This window comes from Thalassophryne amazonica, chromosome 8 (genome assembly GCF_902500255.1).
Source record: "Thalassophryne amazonica chromosome 8, fThaAma1.1, whole genome shotgun sequence".
Classification (NCBI taxonomy): Eukaryota; Metazoa; Chordata; class Actinopteri; order Batrachoidiformes; family Batrachoididae; genus Thalassophryne; species Thalassophryne amazonica.
In genome coordinates, this window is record NC_047110.1 from 226469 (window position 1) to 239922 (window position 13454).

The 13454-nt window shown below is 42.9% G+C and overlaps 1 protein-coding gene across 1 annotated transcript in view; it reads left to right on the forward strand.

The window, feature by feature from the left end:
- Window positions 1-2401: 2401 nt before the first annotated feature.
- spire2 (spire-type actin nucleation factor 2) overlaps window positions 2402-13454 on the forward strand; it is a 245752-nt gene continuing 234699 nt past the window's right edge. The window contains exon 1 of the mRNA XM_034175653.1: window positions 2402-2759. Within this exon, the coding sequence (XP_034031544.1) occupies window positions 2480-2759 (280 nt within the window). The 5' untranslated portion in view covers window positions 2402-2479. The remainder of the gene's footprint in view (window positions 2760-13454) is intronic.

Genomic DNA, 13454 nt, shown 5'->3' on the forward strand with positions numbered 1-13454 from the left:
AGCCTCTGTTACTGCACATTTAGAGTTTGGGGAAATGCAATTTCAGTCTTCTGTGTAATGTACTGTTGCATGGCTTGATTGACAATAAAGTTCACTTTGACTGACTTTGACTACTCTGGCGTTTAAGGGGCAGCTGGAATCCTTGTTGGTGCAGTGCTGCCACCTGCTGCATCAGTCTGTTATAGCAGCACTAAATCCTCTCGATTCCAGTAACAGATTTTTTTTTTCATGCGATCGACTGGAACTCAGCCCGCGATCAACCGGTGTTTGGGCACGCCAGGCCTAAAGAGTCAGAGGGTCTCGGACTGCCAAGCTTTATTTTCTATTACTGGTCTGCACACATTGTAAAACTTTTACATTGGGTATTTACATATAAAAATAAACAGGGCATAGAATGGGCAGAAATGGAATTATTATGCAACCCTCTACCTATACTCACCTCCCCACTGCCATAGTCACAATATAGAAATAATAAATCCAGTGGTTAAAGAGTCACTAAAAACATTTTGAATTAAAACAGGCCAGTTGTTTTTTTACAGTATCAAATAATCCCTCCTTCCCCTGTCTGTGTTGGATAATACATTTCAACATTGGCATGGAAAGAGATCGACATTTTTCAGTGACTTGTTTGCAAATGACACATTCTCCTCATTTGAGACACTCAAGAAAGACCACAATTTATGCAAACTCATTTCTTTAGAAATCTCCAAGTATGTAGTTTCAGTAAGAAAGTGTTCCCCTCGTTCCTTACCTGCCACCTAAAAGCCAATGAGACAGCATATCTGCTGCACTAAAAGAGCAGAGCTCCTGATTTCCACACAGCCCCCCCCCCCCCCCCCCCCCCCCCCAAATTGTAAGCTCACAAACTTACAGGCGTATGCTTTGACATTTGCTTCATTACTTGCCCTCAGACTAATTCTTTTTAACTGGAAGGCAAATCGTTTCTACAGTGGTTGAAGGAGGTACTTTCTGCCTCTGGAAAAGCTCAGTTACAAGACAGACAAAAGAAGCAGGGACTTTTCTGTGACCTGGAGTTCTTTTATGGACTACATCAAACTTTCCCCCTCACAATAAGTACAAGGATCTTCAAGATCTTTCAAGATTTTCAAGGATCTATGCAGGAATAATACTGTTGTATTTAAAACAAACAAACAAAGAAACAAACAAACAAACACAGATTGATTGTAAAAGGACCGCCCAGTCTGGTGCTCCCCTCTAAGTCTCAGGGGGGTGGGGGTGTTGATATTTACATTTGTATTTTTTTGTTGTTGTTGTCGTTGTTCAGGGTATGAAAGTTGTTGGTATGTTGTGTATGTTCATTTAAAGTGTGAAAATAGGAAAATGTTGTTTTTGTTCATTCAGCTGCTCCCAGTTTTGTTCAGGGTCGCCACACCGGATACAGCCAGATCCACATTGGTAAGTGGCACAAGTTTTACACCGGATGCCCTTCCAGTTTTACCTGGAGAAACACACACAGCTGCTGGTGCTCCAAAGAGGTCTCCCATCCAAGTACTAACAGATCCTGCTCTGCTCAGCTTCTGAGATTTGATGGGATCAGACTGACACAGAGCAGACCGGCTGCTGTGAAACAGGAAAACAAGGTGTTTAAAAGAAAGAAGTGACTTTTCATAAGATAATATACAAAATATAGATCAAAATAGCTTTTCAGTGTTAAAATCAAATATCCGCTAAATCTGCGGATCAGATGCAGATCAAACTTAGTCTGTGCATTCAGAGTGTCAGTTTGCACCTCACTGTCACAAATGGGTGATTGAGACACTTTTGATTGAGCTATAACGCAAAATGCACATCAAATGGGCTTTTCAATGTTAAATTTAAATGGCCACAAAATCCACAATCCGGATCAGATCCGGATCAAACTGTGTCAGGTGATAAAGGATACCATCCATAGCACTCTCAAATATGAAAGAAATGTCTTTTTTGACAGTTATAAACTTTTGAAAATTTGTTCAAAGTTAAAGGATTAGGATTTTTCCAATCTTCCAAGATTTTTCCTGACTTTGACCTATAACCTTGAAATTGAATCAGTTCTTTCCTACCAGGATATGAATCATCTGTAAAAAAAAAAAAAAAAAAAAAATCATAATGACATATGAACAATTGTGGGCTCCTGTTCAGGGGTGAAAATATTACCTCCAAAAATAAGACCTTTTTACCTCCAGTTGGGCGGAGGTAATAAACTTTTTTTTAACTGCCATCTCCTGCAATTTTATATACTTTTCAGGTACATGTATTTTATTGTCAACTATATAAAATCAAAGCCTTTAACTTTCTTTTCAGCGCTTCACGCGTCCAAATGGGTCTTCTGTCATATGAATTTAATTTTGAAAGGTCTGACCGGATGTGCTGCTGTGTACTGCGGCGGCCTTGACGGCGGCGGCAGCGAGACGATGCAGTGAGGCGGACAGCGGGCTGGCGGGAGGTACCGAGCCGCACCGATGGCCCCGGTACCACAGACATGGCACGATCCGGTACCAGGAGCTCGGTGGACGTGGACCGCGGAGAGCTGGCCGAGCCTCAGGAACTGTCTCTGGAGGAGGTGCTGAAGTCCTACGAGCAGCCCATCAACGAGGAGCAGGCGTGGGCGCTGTGCTACCAGGTGTGCAGCGGGCTGAGGGCGGCCGGTCCGCCGCAGTCCGCCGACCCGCGGCCCGCCGCGCTCCGCCGGCTGAAGGGCCCCGCGTCCATCCGCTTCCACAGGGACGGAACCGTGTCCCTACAGCTGGAACCACACAGCGGTAAGACTTTTACAGGTGTCACGTGCTGACTCAACTCGGCCTAATCAGCGTCTTTTAAAAAGAATTTCTCTCAGCGAGCAGCGCCATCTAGTGGCCATGAAATTCCGCCCTATGAGTGTGCGTCCTGTCGTGGGTGGCCCCTGGGACAGGTTCCGGAGGTCGTTGCTGCACATCTTCAGTTTATAACTCCTTGTCATCCTTTTCAGGATGTAAAATTAACAAACATTGGCTGGGGAACCACAAATGCATTTTGGGAAATGTGGTTTTAGCACTGTTTTATGCACAGAAATGTATTTTAAATTTAATTTTTGTTTCAGAATAAGTGATGTGAGCCTTCCAGAAATTCCTGGAAGTCTTTTTTTTTTTTTTTTTGTATACGGTAAATTATTGTACATATTTTTAATTTCTTTTTTCCCAGAGTGGTCCAGGTTGTATTTCAGGTACATATTTGATGGAATAATGTATTTATTTATTTATTTATTCATTTTCTGTATTCGTTTATGACTAAGAGCATTCAGGCATTTCCACCAAGTTGGAGGTCAGAATCTCACAGCATGACTCCAGTCAGGGGTCACGGGGGGAGGGGGGGCTAGAGCCCATCCCAGCAGTCATAGCGTGCGAGGCAGGGTACCCCCACCTGGAAGGACGCCAGTCTGTTAGAAAAACAATTGGAAATGTCTCCTATGTGACGCCATAGTGGATATGAAGTCTCACGTTTCAGTCCTGTTTATTGATTGTACAGGCAACAGCCAGTGAGTCCGTGGCTTTCTGAAAACAGCCGTGTTGTGCTGAATGTTATTCTGATTTAAAGTGCGACAGTTCCATGAGGAATAACTTCAGGTGGGTGTGGTTAGAAGGACTAAAACGGTGACTTTTTTTTTTTTTTTTTGACATTTTTACGAGGTATCTCCAGCAGCAAGTCTTTCGTCAGCACAGGCAGCAGTATCCTCCGTGAATTCATGAGTCAAGTTATCTCACCCAAATCAAACTCTATCTTTGGGATGAAATTACTTCAAACTTCATATGTTTGTTTTGACCTCACATGTTAAACGTGATCTCGTTCTTTCGAGATCATGAAAGAAAGATTTAGAAAGAACGAGATCGCGAGTACAAGCAGCCGAGATGAGTTTCCGCCGCAGGGTGGCTGGGCGCTCCCTTAGAGATAGGGTGAGGAGCTCGGTCACTCGGGAGGAGCTTGGAGTCGAGCCGCTGCTCCTCCACGTCGAAAGAAGTCAGTTGAGGTGGCTCGGGTATCTTTTCCGGATGCCCCCTGGACGCCTCGCTGGAGAGGTGTTCCAGGCACGTCCCATTGGGAGGAGGCCCCGGGGAAGACCCAGGACACGCTGGAGGGACTACATCTCTCGGCTGGCTTGGGAACGCCTTGGGGTTCCCCTGGAGGAGCTGGGGGAGGTGTGTGTGGATCGGGAGGTCTGTGCGACTTTGCTTGAGCTGCTGCCCCCGGGACCCGACTCTGGATAAAGCGGAAGAAAATGGATGGATGGATGTTAAACATGCATGTTTAAGGCTTCTTCTGTTACGTGGGCTGGAAATGCTCATGTAGAAAAAAATTTTCAATATGCTCGTAGAAGTCAAACATTGATGTGACAAGTGTCGCTCAGAAATGCTGACGTCACATGACGTGCTCACTGATGTCACGTGTCAGAACTGAAGTAAAGGGCAGTGGGTCTGGGGTGGGAACTTCCATATTAAAGCATTCTCAGCTTATTTGAGTGCTTGAATGTATTTTCACCTGTACATGTAGAAGAATCACGGCTCCACAGTGCCGTGATGCTGCTTCAATCACATGACAAAGACAGTGTCAGAGAAATAAGCGCAAATAATTCATCCAGTTGTAGTGAAGTACGTTTGAGCCTGTTCACAATGCTGGGCATCAAAACCAAATACAGGGTTCTAGCTAGCGCAGACTTGCGTTACGGCCCGTTACGCTATAATTTTGGACTGGTACGCTTATTTTCAGTACAGTGTAACGGGTCTGTAATCAACCGTTTCTGCAGTGTGACTCCAGTTTGAAGCATGAATCAATGAAGCATTGCTTCGAGTCAATGGCTCGTGGCTCTTTGATTCGCTGCTCTTCAGAAGCGGTAAGTCCCCTTCTTAACCCCTCTCAAAGCCATTAAAATATCATGAGTCACTTTTGTGTGGATTAAAGTCACTAACTGGGACTCTTGTTGCAGTCAACAAACGAGAATCATCCTCCGTTTCGTTGTCACAGCTTTAAATGCTGCGCGGCTCTCTGCCGAGACAGGGTCTGCTCAGAATTAATAACTTCAAAACGAATCGCCTCTTTAAATAAAATGATGCCTCTTTCTCAACGCTGTAATACAGACAAGAAACTACAATCGACTAAAAGGTTTTTTCCTCCCAAAATGAGAAGTCCTGCATTCTTTATGAACCTGACGTGCAGCTGCAAGAGCTCAGCTCATAGGTATGGAAAGACATTCATGCCAATAATAATGTCTGGAAAGAAATGCTTTTGACAAAAACTACAGATTTTGTTTATTCCTATTTATGTCCAGAGATCAAGGATCCACCATGTAGAGTTTATTATGTCCAAAGTTTAAGGATCCAGTAACCAATTTCATATTTATTTACTTTAAGACTCAATAAAATGTTGTTCAAGTTCAATTTATTCATCTTATAAAGCGCCAAATTACAACAAAAGCCGTCTCAAGGTGCCTCACACAGAACAGTTCAACATAAAAAAAAAATCAAATACCTAATTAAAAACAGAAGTAAAAGAATAAAACATAAAATAAAAAGTACTCATAAGAAAGAGAATACTCCGACTGCCTCACTGGGGGCCATGTACTAACCCAGAATGAGATTGCCCACTCAACAAACTCCCCCAGCCTTCTGGACATGATGAAGGAACTTGGGCTGTCTTACCTGGCTTTTCCCCTTTGGGTACCCCTAGAATGGCAAATTTGTAGTTTAAATTTTCAAAAGCTTCCCCCCTTCCACCCCCCTCAGTCACTACGCTCCCTCAACATTACCACTACGCTAAAATTTTATGCTACCTACAACCCTGAAGATACCAAAATTTACCATACACACAGGTCACATAGCATTTAGTGGATAAAAAACACATGTTAAAACTTGTGGAAGTACCCAAAACACCTATTGGTTGATCGAAAGAGTTGACAAAAATAACAACTTTTCATTAGATTTTTACAATTTGATCCTGTCATCCTTTTATTTTGGGTATATTTTTTTTCCGTCCCACAGTGTCCATCCGTAACGCTACATGTTGCTCTTCACTGTGGGAAGATAAAAAATGTTGACCTAAGTGTGATGAAGACCTTCGCACAAGCATACTCTATAATGACATCCATGAAAAAAATTCAAGTGGCCAAATCCGCACAACCAATGAACCATTTCCATCCCACAACATGTTTGACCGTCACGGACAAACATGTTGTGGGACATTTTTCCTTTGGTACTGTACATTATTTGTATGGAAAAGGTATCATTTGTATGTATAATTTTTGCATAGTTACAGTGTTTACAACAGATATTTTGTGCATTTTTCACAAATTACATTTACTTTTGCATGACAACAGATCTATTAAATTAGACCTGCATTGAAATAAATGTGGTCAGATCTCAGAAAGAAATAGCTGATATGTATTTATAAGACCCTTATGAATGCAGTAAAGTAAATCTGCAGCCCAAATTTGTAATTCAGCAGAGAAATCTTCATTTAAAAATGACAAATTTGCAGCTAAAATTTGGCCCTCAGCGAAAACTGTTTGTACATCCGGGTCATTGCAGTGACGTCCGGCAGAAGACAGAGCGCTCGAGCCTTCAGTCCGATCCCGCACTGAAATTGATTTTATCTTTTAGTAATGTTACTGTTATACACGTCCTGGTTTCAGCATCCAAAAGTAAGCTGCAATGAATGTGAGATACAGCTCTGCATGCTCAGATCAGCGGCGACATCGACAGCGGGTGACGTTCTTCCCCGACGCCTCGCTCTCTCTGCCTCCGCTCCGCAGGCCACTCACATCGCCCCCGTGTCTGCTGTGCAGCCGGCACCACCTCTCTGTCTACTGAATGGAGGTGCCAACTTGGCAAAAGTCCAGAGACTACGCTCGCTGTTTTGATGCAGAGCGCCCGGTGACACCTGTAGCTGCAAGGACAGACTTTCCGCAGCGCTGCACGTCTCGGTAATCGGAGCCGCAGAGCTCCGTGGCCGTTGAGAGAGGTTTATATCTTTTTAATGACTTGAATTCTTTGCAGGTCCCGCCTCCGTACCCCGCGACAGTAACACCGGAGGCAAAAGACAGTAGATTTTCAATGCGACACCACTCAATCAAACGGGCGTATGGAAAAAGTCCCCCAAAATAATTTTCAAGCACAAATAAAAGAAATGTGTACTCACCAAACGTGCCGCAAGACAAGATGAAGTTTTAAAAAAGTAGATCCTTCCATATAAGACAAGAAAAAGGTGCAGATGCAAACTGACGTAAATCCACAAATTACAGCTGGCGCGCGCAATGAATGCTGGGAGAGGGTCTTCTCCCTGACGTCTCGGCAGCGTCCCGGATGTAATGACAGTTTTGCGGAGGGCTAAATTTTAGCTGTAAATTTCTCATTTTTAAATGAAGATTTCTCTGTTGAATGACAGATCTGGACTTGCAGATTTACTTTACTACATTCAGAAGGATCTTATGTGTAAATATGTCATTTTTTGGTCCAAAGATCTGACTGCATTTGTGTCAATGCAGATCTACTTTAAGGCTTATTGATTTTGTTCTTTTTATGATATCGGAGATAATTTTTCATCATTCATTGCCAGTTTACATATACTCAACAAAAATATAAACGCAACACTTTTGGTTTTGCTCCCATTTTGTATGAGATGAACTCAAAGATCTAAAACTTTTTCCACATACACAATATCACCATTTCCCTCAAATATTGTTCACAAACCAGTCTAAATCTGTGATAGTGAGCACTTCTCCTTTGCTGAGATAATCCATCCCACCTCACAGGTGTGCCATATCAAGATGCTGATTAGACACCATGATTAGTGCACAGGTGTGCCTTAGACTGCCCACAATAAAAGGCCACTCTGAAAGGTGCAGTTTTATCACACAGCACAATGCCACAGATGTCGCAAGATTTGAGGGAGCGTGCAATTGGCATGCTGACAGCAGGAATGTCAACCAGAGCTGTTGCTCGTGTATTGAATGTTCATGTCTCTACCATAAGCCGTCTCCAAAGGCGTTTCAGAGAATTTGGCAGTACATCCAACCAGCCTCACAACCGCAGACCACGTGTAACCACACCAGCCCAGGACCTCCACATCCAGCATGTTCACCTCCAAGATCGTCTGAGACCAGCCACTCGGACAGCTGCTGAAACAATCCGTTTGCATAACCAAAGAATTTCTGCACAAACTGTCAGAAACCGTCTCAGGGAAACTCATCTGCATGCTCGTCGTCCTCATCGGGGTCTCGACCTGACTCCAGTTCATCGTCGTAACCGACTTGAGTGGGCAAATGCTCACATTCGCTGGCGTTTGGCACGTTGGAGAGGTGTTCTCTTCACGGATGATGCAAAGGAGATGTGTTGCACTGCATGAGGCAAATGGTGGTCACACCAGATACTGACTGGTACCCCCCCCCCCAATAAAACAAAACTGCACCTTTCAGAGTGGCCTTTTATTGTGGGCAGTCTAAGGCACATCGGTGCACTAATCATGGTGTCTAATCAGCATCTTGGTATGGCACACCTGTGAGGTGGGATGGATTATCTCAGCAAAGGAGAAGTGCTCACTATCACAGATTTAGACTGGTTTGTGAACAATATTTTAGGGAAATGGTGATATTGTGTATGTGGAAAAGGTTTTAGATCTTTGAGTTCATCTCATACAAAATGGGAGCAAAACCAAAAGTGTTGCGTAGATGAAGGTGACGTTTTTTACTCAAATCAGAACTTGTGAAGATTTATTATTCACACATATTTAACTTTGGGATATTGAAGGTTTCAGAGATGGAAATCATCATTTTGGTCCCACAGTGTCCATTCGTCACATGTACAGTCGGGAGCTCAGTCAAATATTATTTGTCATTATATAATGGTTGAGTGGATCCTTGTCATTTGATTGGTGCTTTGTATGTCACATGACATGAATTAATTCATCCCATTTGTGTTGCATTGCATTTAGAGTGCGGCTTGGTTCCATTTTGAGTGCAAATTTGGTTCCATATGTTTGGTACCATTGCACTCTGCACGCACGCGTGCACGTGATCACGTTATCACGTGCATGTGCATGAGTACATGCGCACCCACACATGCTCGTGCACACACACAAAACAAATCCACTGTGCTGTCTGGAGGCTGTTAGCAGGAAGAGAGAAGAAAAGCTGGACTCATTTCTGGTGTGATTTTTTTTTTTTTTTTTTTTTTTTTTTTTTTTTTTTCCCCGCTGCACTGAGGACGTACACAGTCTTTCTTTGGTAGTACACGCATGCGCAAGCGCCGATCAGGTTGCGTGTGTGTGCGTGCACGCGAGGGGGGAGACAATGAATCTCCCGAGACATAATTTGCTTGAGCTAACTGACGCTGCTAATTCTTGTAAGATATACACACACAAAACAAATCCACTGTGCTGTCTGTTGGCAGGAAGAGAGAAAGACAACCTAGACTCATTTCTGACGTGATTTCTTTTTTTTTTTTTCGCTGCACTGAGGACATACACAGTCGACTGAGTCGGTTGTGTGCGCGCGCACGTGGGGGACAACGACACAATGATTTGATTGAGCTAACTAAAGCTGCTACACACACACACAAAATCCACTCAGCTGTAAGCCATCTGGATGCATGAAGACCTGTTCACATGAAACGCTGATGTGATTTTTGGCTGGACTGAGGAACTACACAAAGTCTTTTTTTTATGGAAGTCTGAAGTCGGTGCACAGCATCACCGGACTACGTGTTACAGTGGAACACGTAGTCCGGTGATGCTGGACTACGTGTTCCATTCAACGAGGCGAAGTTGAATGGTTTGTTCCAGCTTTCACCGAATTGAATATTTGTACCATTGAACTCATAAACATTCATTATTTGTATATTATATGTAACCTGTCTTTTGAAGATGAAATTGGTCAAGTACTGATTACATGTTTATGCTTCGTTGAATTTAGGGCCCCTCAGATTAATTACTTGCAATATATCACTTTAGAATGAAGCAGCAATGCGAGTGCAGAAGCACCAAGTGCAGTTCAATGAGTGCACGCTACGTGCAATCAGTGTCACAGGGTGCAAGTCGGAAACAACAGGTTTATTTTGATCAGTGGCTTCACAATCCTCATTTGGACTGGAAATCCTGACCTGTACAGATATAGTCCTACTCTATAAAGCTTTCTGTAGGTGAGTCACCATGAGTTTCCTGATTTTCTGTCAATTCACATTCTTTCAAAAGCTGTCAAATCCAACTTTTGATAAGTAAAAAATGCATGTGTTAATTATTCTAGGGTGTGCTGAGGTTGGTTTTAGGATGATTCCTTTTTATTTTCTGACTTATAAATCTTAAAAATGCCCGGTCTTTTTGTTTTCATTTTCTCAGGGTACCAAAAGTATGTTAAGGTGGTAAGGATGTTTCATATAGATTTGTGGCATGCTCCAGTAATCAAGATACCCCCATGGCAGCCATCTTGATTTTGGTTCCCACTAAATAACTCGTTAATATCTTGTCAATTTGTTTTCATTTCAAGGTATGTTTGGATGCTTAAAGGGACACTTTACTCATTAATGTTAACCCCTAAAATTAGAGATTATATATTGAAATAGTGACATCTTAAATAAAAACAAGATTTGCAATAGATGATCTTAATTTTTGGTATTGGTTCCAGTGATGTTAATTAGTATAAAAATAATGAATGTTTATGAGTTTACTGGTATGAATATTTCATGAGGTGAAAGCTGGAACAAACCATTCAATGAGGTGAAGCCAACTTGAATAATGATTTGTTCCAGCTTTCACCGACTTAAATATTTGTTCCATTGAAAGAATGTAAAAACATTCATTATTTGTTTTGTATAACAGCTAAAATAGATCCTTGTCATTTGATATTTTATTACTTTTAAACAACAGAAAAGGGACTTACATTTTGGTGTTCCCCTGCTGCTAAAGTCCAAAATGTGATGTGTAGTCCAGTGATGCTGTGCACTGACTTCAGACTTCCATAAAAAAATATTGCATATGGTTTACAGATATTGTGCAAGAAACTTGAAGGTGCGGATTAGAGTGATTTGTTTTTGTTCAGAGCAGTGATCGCTCTGGGGAGAAAGCTGTCCCTGAGTCTGTTTGTCCTAGTTTTGATTGACCTATACCGTCAGCTGGAGGGTAGTAGGTGAAACAGGTGGTTGCTGGGGTGGGATGTATCTTTGCAGATGCTGGCAGCTCTGCTGAGGTAGCGACAGCTGGCAATGTCCTCCAGGCTGGGCAGAGAGCAACCAGTGATCCCCTGGCCGTTTTGATCACCCTCTGCAGCGCTCTCCTGTCTGCTGCTGAGCACCCCCCGTACCACACTGTGATGCAGTACGTCAGGATGCTGTTGATGGTGACTCTGTAGAACAACACCAGCAGCTTCTCCTCCAGATTGTTTCTCCTGAGCACCCTCAGGAAGTGGAGTCGCTGCTGGGCTTTCTTCACCACCACTGTGGTGTTGGCAGTCCAGGAGAGGCTGGTGTTCAGCTAACAACCTGCCGCTGAACACCACGCTGTCAGTCGATTGACCTCGTGTCTGTCGTCGGTCTCATCCCCCCCTGACATGAGCCCAATCACGGTGGTATTATCCGTAAACATTATGATGGTGTTTTTGGGATCGGTCGGAGAGCAGGTCGGAGAGCAGATGGCCTACAGTGGAGTGGATTTTGTTTGTGTGTGTTACAAGAATTAGCAGCATCAGTTAGCTCGTAGTCCCCCGTGCACGCACGCACACATGCAACCAGGTCGGCACTTGTGCGCGTGTGTACTACCAAAAAAACAAAAAAACACGTCAGAAATGAGTCCAGCTTTTCATTTATTCTTCCTGCTAACAGCCTCCAGACAGCACAGTGGATTTGTTTTGTGTGTGTGTGTGCGCGCGTGTGTATGCACGCATGCACAAGCATTTGCGTGTGCGTGTGTGTGCTCGTGCATGTGTGTGCGCGCGTGTGCAGACTGCCATGGTACCATATGTATGGAACCAGATTTACACTTTAAATGGAATCAAACTGCACTTTAAATGCAATGCAACACAAAAGAGACAAATTAATCCATGTCATGTGACATACAAGGCACCAATCAAATGACAAGGATCCACTCAGCCGTTATATAAAAGAAGCTGCTTCACATTAAAGTGCACTCTTTGCCATTGTGAATACTTCCCTGATGCACTGTATGTAGAACTGTAATGACACCACCTGATGGAGAACATTCTATGGTTTAAGTGCATATTCTCGCTTGTCTTTGAAATACAGTTGTATGTAAAAGTTTGGGCCCCCTGATGATTTCCATACTTTTTCTTTATAAATCATTGTTTGTTTGTTTTTTTTGGATCAGCAATTTCAGTTAAATATGTCATATATCATCATGAAGTTTATAGGATTTACAGAAAGTGCAATAATTATTTAAACAAAATTAGGCAGGTGCATAAATTTGGGCGCCCCAACAGAAAAAAATACATCAGTATTTAGTAAATCCTCCTTTTGCAGAAATAACAGCCTCTAAACGCTTCCAATGAGAGTCTGGATTCTGCTTGAAGGTATTTTCGACCATTCTTCTTTATAAAACATCTCAGGTTTGTTGGTTTCTGAGCATAGACAGCCCACTTAAAATCACGCCACAGATTTTCAATAATATTCAGGTCTGAGGACTGAGATGGTCATTCCAGAACGTTGTACTTTTTCCTCTGCATGAATGCCTCAGTATAACCCCAATTCCAGTGAAGTTGGGACGTTGTGTAAAACGTAAATAAAAACAGAATACAATGATTTTCAAATTCTCTTCAACCTATATTCAAACACCACAAAGACAAGATATTTAATGTTCAAACGGACACATTTTATTGTTTTTGTGCAAATATTTGCTCATTTTGAAATGGATGCCTGCAACACGTTTCTAAAAAGCTGGGACAGTGGTATGTTTACCACTGTGTTACATCACCTTTCCTTCTAACAACAAGCGTTTGGGAACTGAGGACACTAATTGTTGAAGCTTTGTAGGTGGAATTCTTTCCCATTCTTGCTTGTTGTACGACTTCAGTTGTTCAACAGTCCGGGGTCTCAGTTGTCGTATTTTGTGCTTCATAATGCGCCACACATTTTCAGTGGGCGACAGGTCTGGACTGCAGGCAGGCCAGTCTAGTACCCGCACTCTTTTACTACGAAGCCACGCTGTTGTAACACGTGCAGAATGTGGCTTGGCATTGTCTTGCTGAAATAAGCAGGGACGTCCCTGAAAAAGACGTTGCTTGGATGGCAGCATGTGTTGCTCCAAAACCTGGATGTACCTTTCAGCATTGATGGTGCCATCACAGATATGTAAGTTGCCCATGCCATGGGCACTAACACACCCCCATACCATCACACTTTGCACTGGTAACAATCTGGATGGCCTTTTTCCTCTTCTGGCCAGAGGACACGACGTCCATGATTTCCAAAAACAATTTGAAATGTGGACTC